Consider the following 16861-nt stretch of genomic DNA (forward strand, 5'->3'; position numbering starts at 1 on the left):
GCTACCACCTTACACCAGTTAGAATGGCAAAAATGGACAGGGAAAGAAACAAAAAATGTTGGAGAGGTTGTGGAGAAAAGGGAACCTTCTTACACTGTTGGTGGGAATGCAAGTTGGTACAACCACTTTGGAAAACAGTGTGGAGGTCCCTCAAAAAATTAAATATAGAGCTACCCTGTGACCCAGCAATTGCACTCCTGGGTATTTACCCCAAAGATACAAACGTAGTGAAAAGAAGGGCCACATGCACCCCAATGTTCATAACAGCAACGTCCGCAATAGCCAAAATGTGGAAAGAGCCAAGATGCCCTTCAGCAGATGAATGGATAAAGAAGATGTGGTCCATATAGACAATGGAATATTACTCAGCCATCAGAAAGGACGATACCCAACTTTACATCAACATGGATGGGACTGGAGGAGATTACGCTAAGTGAAATAAGTCAAGCAGAGAAAGTCAATTATCATATGGTTTCACTTATCTGTGGAACATAAGGAATAGCATGGAGAACATTAGAGAAGGAAGGGGAAAATGGGGGGGGGGATTGGAGGGAGAGATGAACCATGAGAGACTACGGACCTGAGAAACAAACAGGGTTTTAGAGGGGAGGGGGGACAGGGGAGGGGGGAGGGGGGAGGGGAATTTGTTAGCCCGGTGATGGGTGTTAAGGAGCACACGTACTACATGGTGCACTGGGCGTTATACGCAAACAATGGATCATGGAACACAACATCAAACCTAATGATGTAATGTATGGTGATTAACGTAACATAATAAAATTAAATTAAATTAAAAAAAAAAAAGAAGAAGAAGCCACAGCCCAACCATGCCGACCTAGGGTCCGGTCCCAGGCCCTGCCCCAGCCCTGCCGCAGCTCTGACCTGCCCCTGCCCTGCCGTGCCTCTGGATGCACCCCAGAATCTCCACTTCCTCCTTTCCATGACCGACTGGTACACAGAAGCTCCAGCGGTCCCCCACCTGCTCGGACGGGCAGAGGAGCATGCTCCCACCAGGATCACAGGCCTCTCGTCACACCTTCACTGACGACTTGGTGCCCTCAGCATCCCCAGTTCACAAGCAAGAGACTGAGGCTCAGAGAACTTGTCCACTTGCCCAAGGAAGCTCCAGCACAAGGAAGCAGCAGAGCCAGGACCGAGACCCACAGCAGCTTGGTGCCGGCGGCATGCCCAGCTACCGGGTGGCACCACCACCATCACACAGCCAACACGGCCATGTTTGTGCTCTACCAACACCCCAGAAAATATGAACAACTTCAGAAAATCCTTGCAGAGAGAACGACCCCAAAACACAAAAAAGCTCTCTGTGCAAGCCAGTGCGTGTGATCTATAGAACAACGAACATCTCACAACAAAGAAGACATCCAACAGAACAAGGGCTAAGTTACCTTGTGTCCACTTGGTGAAATTATAACCTGGCCTTCCATGGCACGTATAAGACATGTTTGTAACATGGGGAATATTTGTGTTTTTCAAGGGAAAAAAAAGGACACCAAAGTACAAACCTGGTCTGATCATCTCTATGAACAAAGTTTAAATTTGAGGATAGCAAAAAAGCTTAGAAATACACAAAAATTCAATGAAATAGAGGTTGTTTTGAGGGGTGGGAAAAGAGTAATTTTTCTCTGTCCAACTTTTCTGATTTTCCCTAGCTTTCCACAGTGAGAATATATTACTTTGATCAAGTGACCTGGAAAGGCCAATGTGAGGGCATCTGCCTTTTTTTTTTTATAAAGATTTTATTTATCTATTTATTTGAGAGAGAGAGACAGCATGACAGGGGGAGGGTCAGAGGGACAAGCAGACTCCCCACTGAGCAGGGAGCCCGATGCGGGACTCGATCCCGGGACTCCAGGATCATGACCTGAGCCGAAGGCAGTCGCTTAACCAACTGAGCCACCCAGGTGCCCCGGCATCTGCCTTTGAACCTGGACCAGTCACCCCTCGGCTGGGCAGGTGCTGGACAGAACCCCGGACCCGGCCGAGCCTTGGTGTCCTCGTTTGGAAAAGGACATGTGCAGCGTGCAGGGGTGTCAGAAGTGACGACATGATGTCCGGACACCTTGCCTGCCACGTGACAGGCACGTGCAAAATGTTTACTTCAGAATAATGGGCTTTATCTTGTTGAGCTACCCACCTGAGCCTGCTTGAGTCAGAGAAAAAAATCAGTCAGCCGGGCCAAGCGGGCTGACGTTTGGAAGCTCCAGGAGCACCTGTCGGGTAAGTGAGGGCCCAGCCGAGGCAACCTGCACAGAAACTCTGAACCCCCTCAGGCCAGGGGGCCCTGTTAGAGCGGTTAGGAGAGCCCAATCAAGGGGGGGCACAGGGGACGGGCAGACCCACAGCCCGAGATGTTGGCATCACCCACAGCTGGGGTGACGGGAGGCGGGCCCTGCCATGAGCTGAGGCCAGGGATGAAGACGCTGCTCCGCTGCGGACTGCCGGGGGCCTGGGGAGGCAGACAAAACTGCCCACCAGCTCACATGGAACACCACACTGCAACGGTGCTCACCGCACAGAAGGGAAAGGGACTTCAGAAATGCTGGTCCCGGGCGCCTGGGTGGCTCAGTCGTTGAGCAACTGCCTTCGGCTCAGATCATGGTCCCAGGGTCCTGGGATCGAGCCCCATATCGGACTCCCTGCTCCGCGGGAAGCCTGCTTCTCCCTCGCCCACTCCACCTGCTTGTGTTCCCTCTCTCGCTGTGTCTCTCTCTGTCAAATAAATAAATAAAATCTTTAAAAAAAAAAAAGAAAGAAAGAAATGCTGGTCCCCACAACAGCCATGTCACCATCAACAGTCACAGGTTCATTTGACGAAGCAGCTCAAGAGTCTAACGTTCACATCTTTTGACTTAGTAACTCCAAAACTAGAAAACCAGTCTGGTCAAAAAATCGAGCAAAAATCTGTTCAAAAAGATGTTCACTGGAAACAGCTAGATATGGTACCAAATTACGACACTCGGACTGGGAAAACGTCACGCGTGGTTGCTGGGGGGTGTTAATGCCGCGAGCGCAGGACCTCAGCTCGGTCAGACACCTGGGGACGCTACAGGTGTGGCCCCCAGCTGCCCCGTTGGGGGAGCCGCCAGGAGGCAGCTCACGCCATCCCAGCAAGGCCTCTTGGCACAAAAGCCTCCCAGGTCCTAGGATGATTTTTTTTAAAGCCATGCATCCTCTCCAGGATAGTATTATTAAACCCGTCTTATCTACCAACATACTGGCGTGCCCATGGTATGTGTAGGACAGCGGACCCAAACGTTGTTAAAAAACAGAAAAGTTAAACACCTCTATGGAATCCAGTGCAAATGCAGGGCCCTCCGCTGGGCTCTGCAAGGGGTCTGGACCCTCCTGGGCCCACCGCAGGGCATGGCTGCCGTGTGACTGTTTGGGCCTCGGGGAAGTTCTTTTGGGGGACAGAATATGTCAACACACATTTTATTTCATTTTGTTTCACAGGACTGGTTTCCTGGGCCTGTCCCAGCCCTGGAGGCGGGAGGGTCTGGGGGTCTGACCCTGCTCAGCTGCCCACAGCTGGTGGAAGTACCTGGCTGTGCCCAGGTAACCAGGAGCTGGGACGTTCCAACCTAGAAAAGTATCTGGGGGCCGAGGGAAGCCCCCAGAGGTGCATACACTGATTCTCTGCAGAAATGTCCCCCCTTTCCTTCCACTCAGGCTGGATGCATGGAGTAAAATGTGGTCCACTCGTTGGCTGCTCATGGGACTCCTGCTGGCCTTCATCGGAAGGAGCAGGGAGACCAGTGGGGGAGGGGGTCCCCCATGCAGTACAGGGGGTCTCACAAACTGATGGGAAGCAAGGGAAGGCCAGCCCATGGCCCCTGGGACAATTCTCATGTGTTTCTCACATGCAAAAGGGGGAGAGGATACTTCAATTACCTGGAGAAGAGACTTGATACTGATTTACAATATCTGGGCTAAAATATATTGCCAGCAACTGACCTACAGTCGATTAGATCATGAAATCATTTCCAGAAAACAATAAAGCCTCTCACTTCAACAGCAATATACTTAGTCTGTTCCTCAACAAGATACTTTTGGCTGCTCTTAGGAAGGCACAGAGCAGGGTCAAAGCTGCTGGTGGACCAGGAAGCAAACACTCAGGTACATCGTCGGTGCTCATCACAGTGAGCGCTCCTGGGTTGAGGACCGAGTTCAGGTCTTTACCAAATACACACTCTTCCGTGCCGACCCCGTGGTCGAAGCTCCTCCAGAGAGCAATAAGAGCACGGAGGCAGCACCCCGTTCCCCACGCCAACCACTCAAGATCCAGACACACAGACAGAAGGCACGCCCGCGGGGACAAGGCCACGTGCCGCCACAGGCGACGTCAGACTCTGCGGCAGCTGGGACGCCAGGGCGTCTCGACACCCATCACCACGTGTGTGTTTGAGGGCGCTGACCCTTCCACAAGTGTGTGCTGACGGGACACGCCTGAAGGGCCATGCTCAGGTAAGACGCAGACTTGCCATGGCCAGCCAGCCGACTCGGCCACCCGCAGGGAAAGGCGCGTTCGCCCAGAGGTGACGGGCACATACTCACCCCACTGAAGAGGAGCCAGCTGCAGGTGCTCCAGGACCAGCTGGTTCAGGAGTCCTTCCACGCTCGCCTCGCCCGTGCGCTTCAGAGAGGGGTGAGTGCCAGTCAAGGAAAACTCGGCTCCTGCTGAGCCCCGGGGACAGGAGGAAGCGTTCTCGAAGCTTCTACGGACGCCCGGACAGAACCCTCCCCCAGCAGATCTATGTCCCCGTCTTCTCAAATGATATCCAACCAACCGCTGAGACATGACCTGAGTGTGGAAAACAGGCATATTAACATGCCAAGTACCTCTCCTCCCTGAACCCAAATCCGGTCAATCAAGCTACTGTCGCATAAAGAAGGGAAATTCATTGGGATTATTTTAATCCAACAGCAATTCCTAGGGGGGTGGGGGGAATACAGGAAACGGAAGGCTGTTTTTCCTTAATAAAACAAACTATGGCCCATGGTTCAACGTAACCAAATGCGTTTCTGGACACGTGTCAGCTTCGTGCTGGTTTCATGTCTGTCGTGTTATACATCTTGATGTAATTACACATATTATTATTACGAATGGGCTCACTTAGGCGAGTTCATAATGGAGGAAGTCACAGTCTCTCAGCAAGTATCAGCGGATGAAGAAATTAGGTTTAGAAATGCAGAAAACAGATGTCTCCTGGGCACTAATATTAAACAGCCAACGTGGCTCTCAGAAACAGATCTGCAAGCCTCTTCCCCTTTCCCTACATAAATTAAAGCCTCAGAATTTAAGTTGTAATCAAAAGGGAAGAATTTAGTTCCTGACATTCTTTCCTGATTAGGGAAGTGAGGAGAAAAACCTGCTTCTTTCTGCCTTTAGCAAGTTAATTGCATTCAAAAAGCACACAGTATGTCTGAACCAGACAGGGATGGAGATACGAGGAGGACACTGAAATGATCAGACACGAACTTGAACTTGAGAGGCTTACAGCACTGGAACGGAGGACCGCACTCAACCTGAGGGCAGCTGTGTGGGGACAAAGCCATGCAGAAAGAGCAGCCCGGAGCCGAGGCTGGGGGCATAGAGGCCCCAGGGCTCCAGGGGAAGGGAGACTAGAACTCCCAGTCTCTCCTGCCAAAGGGCCTGGCACAGGGGGGCCACGGGATCACCTGGATGGGAGCACCTAGGTGGAGGGGCACCGTGGAGTCTAGACACAGCCACCAAGCATCCAGGCAAGCTAGAGAGGGCAGGGCTGGCCGCACAGCAACAGGCCTCCGCCGAGCACAGCGACCTGTTAGACCCCCTGTTTCCCTCTCCACCCTAAGTCCTTCTTGGCTATTTTGGACTTCTTTCAATCCTTCCAAAATACCATGTGCTCTCTCTGGACTCCGTATCTCCCACATCCGTGCTCTCTGCCTGGAAATGTTTTTCCCTCCCCTGTTCCCTCCTATCTTGGTTCATCCTTTGAGTCTCCAGCCTACCCTGAGCCCCGTCCCTGCTCCGAAGGCACTCAGATGTCCCCATGGGAATCCACACCGGCTGTGCCGGTCCTCCAGCGCTCAGCCTGGCTGCCCGCCTCAGCTGCATGAGGGCCCAGCCCTGGCCTGGGGCCTGCACCAGTGACTGGTTCACAGACCTGCTCGGTGGGTCCTGTCTGATGAATAAACAAATTCAGGATGGGTAAACATCCTACACAAGACAAGGTATAGGAGTCACGCTTCTGTCACCTCTGGAGCCCATGGCCCTCAACACTCAGCCCAGAGGCTGAGACCTGAAACTTCCCTACCCCGAGCCCAGTGCCTGACTCTTGCTGGTACTGTCTGCAGACGCGGGGGGCTTTTTCCGCCCCAAGCCCCAGTGCACTCGTGGTGCTTGCTCCATCCCACACCAACCTCATGTCAGCTGGGCAGATGTGAAAGCAGGCTCATCCCGGCCAAGCTGAGCTCCCCAACAGATTGGGGACCACGCAGCGGCACTGCAGCCCTGAGCAAACAGCACCTGCCCCCCTGCTGCTAGAACTGTGGGTTCCAAACGCTCCCCACCGAGCGCTGAGTCTCGGCACCGCCGCTGATGAGCGCCAGTCAGTCTACCTACTTTCTCTGAATCTGTTTCACCATCTGGAAATGGGCTCAAGAGCAACATGAACTTCACAGGAACTTCACAGGACTGTCCTGAGAACAAATGGGACAGCAGTCCTGGCCACAGTGAGCACAGCATAAATGTCCCCTATTGTGAGTGTTTGCCCCTCTCTCCTACCATTGCCCCCCCCAACCTCAGGGATTCAGCCACCACTGCTGGTGCCTCAGGCTCCTTCGGGGATCTTACCCCACCACAAGCAATTTACCAAAGTGCTTCCAGAGATAATTCGCTCCCTGAGAAGACTTCCCCAAATGCAATCTTCACCATCCTGTTATGCAGAGTCTAGGTGTGAGGAACTGAGAGCAGGATTGCTAGAGATTTTGCATGGCACCTGGAACGATCATGTGTGGTCCTGGGACAACCTGGGCATTAGGACTCATTTACCTCATTCATTCACTGGGTCAACAACGAGCTGCTGGAGGACATTTAGGGTAAGGGCCTGGGGTGGCTGGGGATGCACAACTAAGACTGACTCGAGACTCAAGGAGCTCACAGGCTTGTGGGAAGACAGAGCTACAAACAGACAATGCTGGCTTCCAGCAATACCCCTTCTGGGGGTGGGGCGACACCCAAAACAAGTGAGAGCAGGGACTCAAACAGATACTTGCACGCCGTGTGTGTGGCATGAATCACAGGAGCCAAAAAGTGGAAGGAACCCAAGTGTCCATGGACAGACGGATGGATAAGCGACATGTGGTCTGGACACACAATGGAGTACTGCTCAGCACCGAGGGGAAGGAAATGCTGGCCCACACTGCACCACGGATGATCCTGAAGATCTCACACTGAAATTCGGTCACGGGACACCAGCGACCGTGTGCTCCCACTTCTCCGAGGACCCTGGCGTCCTCATGTTCACGGTCACAGAAAGGAGGGCGGCGAAGGCGGCAGCACAGGCGGCTTGTTCCCATCCACTCGAAGGGGAAACCAAGGCCGCAGGTGCAGTGAGCTGTGAGCTGCAGTGCCCACACCCGACCCCAAGGCCCCGCTGGGCCTGCACCCTGAAAGGGGCCATGGGGCAGCTTTCCCGCCCAACCCCGCAGATGACCCGTCACCCGGGTGCATCACCACAGCTCAGTGAGGGGTGCCCACTTCTCGGCACAGGGGGTAGGGGCGTGGAAGCCAGAAGGGGAGGGTCCTGCCAGTTTCCATCCCCCCAATGGCAGCCGAGGCCCCTCGGGGAGACAGTGCCCCTCAGCTCCATCACCTTGGACAAACCAAATCCGATATTCCTCATGGGGAACCTGCATGGTAGAAACCAGCATCCGGGATGTGCTGGACCTCAGGGGTGACCTGCACGGCCCCTGCCCAGCCCAAGTCAGAACGGGGGCAGTTACTCCCTACAGGCACATCCCATGTCATGGATGGGACTGGTGGGCACTCAGACCTTGGGACTCTGCACTCGGCACTCCCACCCCCACAGGCTTGGGGCCCACGGGGCAGACACAGACAGTGACGGGCTGACACAGGGAGGGAGGGGGCATGCAATGGCAGGCCCAGGCCTCACACAGAAACCAATTCTGGTCAAGTCAAGCTCCAGAACGGAGGACCCTCTCTGCCCACATCTTGCCCACTAGCCCCCTGTAGCTTCCTCCTCTGAGCTGTGCTCAGACTCTAGGAACCTGATCAGACTCCCAGGTTGAGCTGGGTGCCTGGCTGGATGGAGGAGGGGGCCTGAAGTCACCCAGGCCTGTTTGCTCTACTTTAAGACAATGCGGAGAGCTTGTCTCCATTATGGACTCTGAGTTCCTAAAAGCTTATTCTCCCCAGAACCAGGCATTTAGGTCCACAGTGGGGTTCAGAAATACCTGTGGTTGTCTGTAACTGGCTTCCTGGCTCCCCAGGAGGAAGAGGGGCTCAGCCTGCTGGTTGGGCCACCTGCTTTCACAGCAGCTGAAGATAATGGGCTTTCTCAACTCCAGCGCCCAGGTAGCATTACCTTGCAAACAGCCACACTCCTGAGTAAGTGGCAACCCACTCTCAGTTCCCAGAAATTTAATTTTCTCAAGAGGAACTGCTCAATATTAAGAATTTATTGGCTGGGAAGGTCTCTGTCTTTATGAACACGACACTGTACGGTGTTTAATTTTCATGGATAATGACTGAATGATTGTTTTTCTTCCTTTCAACCCACAGATCTGAATGTTCTAATTTTAACATACAACACGCAATATTAAATTACTTCCCAAGGTGAGGAGCATGACAAGAAGAGAATCTCATCAGGGAAGAGTGCAGAGCTTTCCTGGAGGGACAGGGGAGCGCGGAGCCCAGCACACACACAGGGCAAAGACCGCCTCCCCCCCCCCCAGGAGGGGCAGGCACCTCACTGCATTGGAACTTTCTTCCTCTTCCACCTGGCTGACTCCTACTCTGTCTTTCGGACCAAGCACAAGTGCCCCTATGTAGAGTGCCCCCCACATACACACACTCACATAGTATCTTTTTTTTTTTTTTAAGATTTTATTTATTTATTTGACAGAGAGAGAGACAGCAAGAGAGGGAACACAAGCAGGGGGAGTGGGAGAGGGAGAAGCAGGCTTCCCGCGGAGCAAGGAGCCCGACGCGGGGCTCGATCCCAGGACCCCGGGACCATGACCTGAGCCGAAGGCAGACACTTAACGACTGAGCCACCCAGGCGCCCCACATCGTATCTTGACAAAGCTCTTCATGGCTATACTCCAAGGATTATAGTGATCAATGCCTCAATATCTGTCCCCCTGGCTGCATCATGAGCACCTTTTTTTCATCTTTCAAGTGCCAGCGTCTTGCATAATGCCTGGGCCCCAGCAGTAGCTTGATAAATGTTGAAGTCACTTCATGAATGAAAGCATGCGTGCATATCTGAATGACTGCAGGCGTGCAGAAACGGGTGGTTTTCATCAGAGACCGACCTTCACTGGTACGGGTCGCCCACAACACTCACCACTAGAGAGAGGGGAGTAGGACCCTCCAAGGGGATTACTCTGGCATCACCATGGGATAGCTGCTGGAGCCCTCGGCACAGAGCCAGGCACATGCGGCTATTACTATTCAATACGTGAGGACATAGAGCCTCGGAAAGGTTGGCAACTTGCCTGCTGTGAGTGACAGATGGCCATGAGGCCTGGCCCATTACCTGGCAGCAAAGGGTACTATCAGGCAGTGTGGCTGGGTTTCTTGGCTAACATGAGCCCGCCTCCCTGCCCAGGAGGCACGTGCTGGACGCAAGCACACTCCAAGGCAACACTGGCCCAGTTCTGTGGACTCCTCTGTGGCCACCACTCAGCACTGCAAGCCTGACCACAGCCACCACATGGCTGGTCTACTTCCATCCTTGTTGCTCAATGGGCCATAGCAGCACAACCTGTCACCACAGGGAAACGCAGGAAGCAGCCTTTCCAGGAGGACTTAGAAGTTTTAGGCAATGGCTTCTCACTTGGGATGGGTCTCGAAGAGGGGATGATGGCACCTGTCAGTCCTATGCTGGGACTCCACTTTTCCAGTCCCTGAACCAACAAGACCCATGGGGGAGCAGGGTAAGTAGGGGTCATCTTCCTCCCGAGGGGAGTGACCAGGAATGGCCAATGCCAGCCCCCAATGAGAACACAAACCACCGTGCAGGTTACTTGGTGATCCTGAGGAGTGGTGTCCTTCCTGGGAATCATCACTTGTGCTGAGTCAGTCCCGAGCCCCCATCCCACCGCCCACTTGGGTCAGCATCCCCCTGCCGCCATGGCCCCAGCACCATCCAGAGGCAACCCCCCTGTTGGGAAAACACATCCCCTGCAGAGTCCGATGAAGGACTAGAGCCCGGGGACTGGCCGGGCGGTGGAGAAAAGCAGTTATGTTTCTCTCCTCTCCCTTTGTGGCCACCATGTGAAGAGCTACTTTCTCTTTCAAAAAGAAGACATCAAGCCCCCTCCTTGGCTCATGACCGGGTCCCTGCAAAGCACTCTGTGATTCACTATAATCAAAGAGATGGAGGAGAAGTGAGATTACATGCACAGTGCCAGCAAAAGGAGTCAGCTGCACTTTTTTTGGTTTGGGTTTCATCTAGGATCGAATGGGCCACATGACTCACAGGCACACAGAAATTCACTCGCAGAGTGGTGACCAATTCCACTCAGGTACAGGAAACGCTCCCAGACGAATTCCAAGTCTCAGACTCAAAGACACACAACTGGGTCCTGGAGAGGCGGACACGGAAGGGTACAAACGCCGGGAACACTCCTGTTGGGGTGTGCTCTGTGGCAAGCGCTTTCCATGCTCCCTTCAGCCGGCGGGAGGCTACAGTTGCGCCCTGCAGATGGAGGACCCGAGGACAGAGCAGGGAGGACAGAGCAGGGATTCCCCGGAGCTCCTTCTACCCCTGGCATTCTAGTGCCATAGCATAGCAGTGCCAGAAAGGGAAGATGACGTGCTCAACAATGCTGCTACCAGATCGGCAAAAGTCAAAAAGTTTGAAACCCCCCATAATGGCAGAGCTATGGGAATACAGGCACAAGACTCACACTCCACTATCAGAGAGGGAGAAAGTTCGCTATGAATATGCAGTTTTCCAAGGCAAACAGTTCAATGAAAAAAAAACAAGATGTGAAACAGCATATACTTTTGTGTAAAAACAAAAAAAGTCTATGTGTTACTTAAGAGTTTCAAGAGAAATTCTGAAATATGTGGAAGGAATGAAGAAAAATGGGCATTTGGGGAGAATGGGCTCAGAGGGGAACACCCTTTTTAAAAAAAAATTTGAACCATGTGCATATTTTACATATTTAAAATAAAAATTTTAGAAAAAATAAACAGTACAGCCCTGCTGGTAATATTATGAAACCAGGCTGGGAGTAGCTGCAGATCTGAAACCGTGCGGGGCACGATGGAGCTCCTAGGTCAGGGCTGATAAAAGTCAAAAGTCAACACGCTTCATCCCACTCAGAAGGGAGAGGAGCTCAGCAAGCAGGTGGCTGGCAGATTTGGGTTTAACATGCACATTTTCATGTTTCTTTCTTTCCTGATTCTTTCCAGGGGTGTAAAATTAAGACCTCAGAATATGGCATATTACTCCCACTTCCAAAAAAAAAAAAAAAAAAAAAAAATATATATATATATATATATATATATATATATATATATATATATATATGCCAGACTTTTGAGGCAGATCGCACCACGGTGCTTGCAAAATAGAAATAGTGCCTAATGAACGCATCCAGGATGAGGAGCTTGGAAATGATTAGTTAGAGGAGCAAGTTAGCGTGTGAGTAATTACAAAGTTGCCAAATGGCACTGGGGCTTTGGAAACCATTCCAATAGCATATTTCTGTATTAATTTGCTTTCGGATGTGAGCCATAAAATTATACAGCTGAGCTAATAAAGCTAATTACCTGCATGCACAACCCCTCCCTTTCAGCCCCATAAGCCACCACAAAACAGTCTGGTGTCTGAGCCTGGACATACAAATGCAAAGCCAGCTGACCAGTCACTTATGCAGCCGCCTTCGTCGATCACTGTTACAGGCAAGACTGCAACATCCCATAAGGAAGGCAGAGGTGGCAACAGCTACTATTTCTTCAATACACAGGCCACGGCATTTGGGGCAAGAGATTGATAAATGATGACAGTGACTATAATCCCTGTCATCGCTTCTATTAGAACATTTCCAAAGTGCTTCCCATGAGAGAGGCTCTTTGGTAAGTGTATAATATGTATCTTTTCAATTTAATATTATCTTTGAATTAAGACTTTAGAACCTGACAGGGATAAGGTAGGGACGCTATTTCTGTTCAAAGATTTTTTTTTAACTTGGGTGCGTGGTGAGAGTAAGAAAGCCGACACAGCTATGAAGCGGCTGGATCAAGCAGTCTGACCCTAGCGCCCATGTTCTGGACCCCACTTTCTGACAGTTTACTGTAAACATTGTGTCAATTCTTCACAGTAAACCTGGGTGTGGACCCGTGACCTCCACTTGACAGACAAGGATCTTTCTGTGCACAGGGCGTGGCTCAGGCCAGGGCCCCTAGGCTGCCCGGGGTGGTGGAGTCGGACCAGCCACCTCCCTCCAGCCAGACCTGCCGGGAACTCTCCGTGGTGCTGAAAAGCTCCCTCCCTTTAAAGCCCTTTCTAGTCCCCTGGGACACAGCAGTCACATCTCCAAGTAGTCAGTAGTCATTGTCCCGAGATTCTGCTCCTGTCCCTTACAAGGGCAGGGATGGTAACTCTGCAGCAGGACTGTGGAACCCCTGTTGGTGTGGACCCAGGCTTTGTGGGTCTCCTAGGCCACATCCACGGATAATAATGAACAACACATGTGCCTGAACCAAAAGAACACAAGCTCCCAGCTCAGGTTAGCACAACTCTCATTCTGCCTCTGGGGCCTCCCACAGGTAGCATCTAACTACCCAGCAAGGAATAGCAAATTCCATTTATGGTGCCCTTGTGCTTGCCACTTCTGACTTAAAGACACAGCTCAGTTACCTGGAGTCATTGCCCTTTGCTCACTCCTCCTGGGGGGTCACAAATCCTTGGAGGTGGTGAGCCATGAGGCCCAGGGTCCAGGACTGGACCTTGTTCAGTGTGAACTTCTTCTGCCCTCCCCTCCCCAAACCAGCCACGTCAATGAGCAGGCAGCCACGCCTTCCCAACTGCTTAGCTGAATTCAGAGGACTGCTTGTGGTCGTGAGCCCCAGGAGAGTAAGTGATGTCCCTGGTCACCAGCACTGTGCCTGGCACACAGCAGGTGCTCAATAAATGCCTGCGGCTTTTTCCTGAGCCTGTATTATGTGTAAGTTACCTACAGATCATCTCATACAGCCCTTACAACAATGTCAGGTCAATGAAACCTCTTCAGGGATGGTAAGAAACTTTCCCAAAGTCACACAGCCAAGAAGGGGGAGTGTGAGGTTCACATTCAGTTCCTCGACTCCAAGTGCACTGCTTATTCCCTGCCAGACCGTTCTCCATACATGCCACACATTTCCAGGGAGATGTATTTTAACTGCACAGTGTAGTAGACAGACTGGGTCAGGATCCCATCTTTAAGATGCCTTTAAAGGAACAGAAGGCACCTCACTGAGGGCAAAAGTCTCTTGAACCCTAAATGGCTCATTCTTCCTCCTGTGAGATGATCAATGAAGTTCCGAAGTAGGACCTGAAGGTAGTGGGGACGCGGATGTGTTCAGCAATATTGGCTCGAGCCCATACAGGGCACCGGTGCGTCCTACAGATAAGATAATGGTATTCAGTTCCAGCATCGCATGGCATGTGTAAGTGAGGTCCCCTCCCGGAAAGTTGGGGATGGGGTGAGATGATGTTTCCTGCACGGCAAACACAGCCCCAATCTGGCCAAGAGTGAGCACCAACACAATACCTGGCAGGCTGTCCCTCAGCTTTGGGCTCCCTCCTAATTCCCACAGTAGCATTGGTTACCCTGGGCTCCAAACATCTATTGTCATGACTGATCCCCCAACTAAGCCAGGGTGAGCACCTTGGGGGCAAAGGCCAGGTTTCCTACCTCCAAGTCCCTAATTCAGATCTACAGAGCTGGGAGGCAGTAAAAGTCAACTGAGTAAGTGAGTTTTTCCAGGAATAATGCAGAAGGAATTGTACTGGTAGCTTTAAGTTATAAATTGTACAGGGCCACAGTTTATCAACAAGTCACTACCCACACAAGCTTGAGTAAGTGAATATTTATTGAGCACCTACTACAGGAGGCCCATGCTTATAGAAGATACACAACCGAACATAACAGGTAATCCCCATGCTCAGAGAGACCTCGTGCTATATTCCTTTTCCACATATACAGCTCTGGTTTTCCACTGTACCCTTTAGAGCAGAAGTGGGTGTCAGGTACCTGGAGCCCAACAGGAACCCCAATCCTGGCAGTGATCCTCCATTTCAACTCAACACCCTGTAAAGGCCTTACCAAGAGACAGAAGGAGACAGCAGAGACAGACCTCCACTGCCCTGTACATCTTTGCAGACTCTTGTGCCAAATTCCCAAAAGGCAGCACAATCCCACAACACAGAAACAAATCCATCATGGCAACAGCAGGCCCAAAGGGAGTGAGGTGGGGAGGAGGGCACTTCATTGCTCCACCAGAGCCATCTTTTTTTTTTTTTTACTTTTTTATTGTTATGTTAATCACCATACATTATATCATTAGTTTTTGATGTAGTGATCCATGATTCATTGTTTGTGCATAACACCCAGTGCTCCATGCAGAACGTGCCCTCCTTAATACCCATCACCAGGCTAACCCATCCCCCACCCCCTCCCCTCTAGAACCCTCAGTTTGTTTTTCAGAGTCCATAGTCTCTCATGGTTTGTCTCCCCCACCAATTTCCCCCCTTCATTCTTCCCCTCCTGCTGTCTTTTTTTTTTTTTCTTAACGCATATTGCATTATTTGTTTCAGAGGTACAGATCTGGGATTCAACAGTCTTGCACAATTCACAGCGCTCACCATAGCACATACCCTCCCCAGTGTCTATCACCCAGCCATCCCATCCCTCCCACCCCATGCCCCACTCCAGCAACCCTCAGTTTGTTTCCTGAGATTAAGAACTCCTCATATCAGTGAGGTCATATGACACGTCTTTCTCTGATTGACTTATTCCCAGAGCCATCTTCTGAAAGGAGTCTGAGGAGACCGCTCCCTTGCTCAGAATCCGGCAGTGGCTACCCGCAGCTCTTGGGATAAAAATCCAACTCCCTAGAACCTCATGCAAGTTCCCCATGGTTTTCTCTCCTTGTTGACCTCTCCCTTTGCACACCTTGCACCCAAGAATGTGTACCAGCCGTGCTGAACTACGAGTACTTCTTACAACAGATGGTGCGGTTTCCTGCCTTGGTGCCCTTACTCCTGCGCTCCCCCTGCCTGGAACCTTCTTCAGCCATTCTAATGACTGAAGCTTCAATCTCATCTTACCTGGGATGTCCTCTCTGATCCAGCCCCAGCCCAGAAGCAACCCCTTCCTTCTCCCCTGGCTGTGACGGCTGCACCCTGCACTGTGTCTATCCTGTACCTGCCATATGCATCTGTCCCCCTGTGCCTCCCATTCCAGGGATTCACATCAAGTATCTGTCAACACCCACTATGTGTACTGTGCCAGCTGCTAGGGATGAAAGGCCAACTAAGATGAGCGCATTCCTACTTTTAAGGAGCCCAGTCTTTTGTGCAAGGATTATATATTATTATTGGTCATTCATCATTATTAATTAAACTTAGTATTTGTGCACAGCCTTTTTATTTATAGCATTCTCATGTATATTCAGTTAATACTCTACGTGTCCTGGGAACCATGAATGCTTGCTTCCAAATCTTTGAAAAACAGCTAGATGCAAGGAAAATGCAGAAAGCTAATAATATACCTTCCTGCTCATCTTCTGCTAGACCATTAGCATGATGGTCTAGCAAATATTTGGTAATGTACTGCAATTTGAAAACACTGAGCAGTTTTTGAGACCTTGTCTTTATTCACGGAACTGAAGCTTACCATGAACTGGTCTTATATTTTAGGGAAAAAAAAAAAAAAAAAAAGATTGCTCAACCAACTCTTCCCTGGACGATCCTGTAGCCCAGGGGCCAGCCAGACTCTCTTCTGAGCCCACAGGCCTGAGTTCTACCAGCCTCGCCCCTCGAGCTGAACTCCCAGTTGTTACCTGCAGCCTATCGAGCAAAAGCTGGAAGCCCATTGCACGAGAGCGCCGACAGTCGCTTCCAAGCTGGCTTCCAGGTGCGTGTCCTGGAGGGGGCAGGCCTGTACCTCGGATGTCCCCCCAGGAAGATGGATTGACTGAACCCCACGTGCCAGATCTGGAGAAACTACAGGTGCAGGGACTTAGCCCAGCCCCACTTCAGCTCAAATTAGCAGATTGTCATAAATAGAAATTACACTAATGGAAAGACTGCTTTAAGTGATTAATGAGCCTCTTTCCCATGACTGTGCTTTCCAATCTGCACTGTGAACTTCAAGAATGCTGATGTGGGTTGTTCTCATCCCAGTGGGGGTGGCCTGCATCTCGGCTCAGCTCCCTGGGGTCAGCGACCCAACTGGACAGAAGATGCCACATGGCCCAGTGAGCTGCCAAGGGACAGTCTGCAATGGTTCATCTCTGCCCGTCCTGTTGGGCGGAAGGTGGAGCAGGTGAAGTGGGGAGAACCCCGCAGGGGGGCAGCACCAATCAGCAGGGTGCCCGAGGAATACCGCAACCTCA

The 16861-nt window shown here is 51.5% G+C and overlaps 1 protein-coding gene across 5 annotated transcripts in view; it reads right to left on the reverse strand.

Moving 5' to 3' along the window:
• TRAPPC9 (trafficking protein particle complex 9) overlaps positions 1-16861 on the reverse strand; it is a 545767-nt gene that overhangs the window by 113032 nt on the left and 415874 nt on the right. For all 5 annotated transcript variants that reach the window (XM_035012000.1, XM_035011999.1, XM_035011998.1 and 2 more), the window contains one exon: positions 4576-4666. In XM_035012000.1, coding sequence (XP_034867891.1) covers positions 4576-4666 — 91 coding nt within the window. The remainder of the gene's footprint in view (positions 1-4575; positions 4667-16861) is intronic.

Source organism: Mirounga leonina, unplaced genomic scaffold (genome assembly GCF_011800145.1).
Source record: "Mirounga leonina isolate KUSES-001 unplaced genomic scaffold, KU_Mleo_1.0 Mir_165, whole genome shotgun sequence".
NCBI lineage: Eukaryota > Metazoa > Chordata > Mammalia > Carnivora > Phocidae > Mirounga > Mirounga leonina.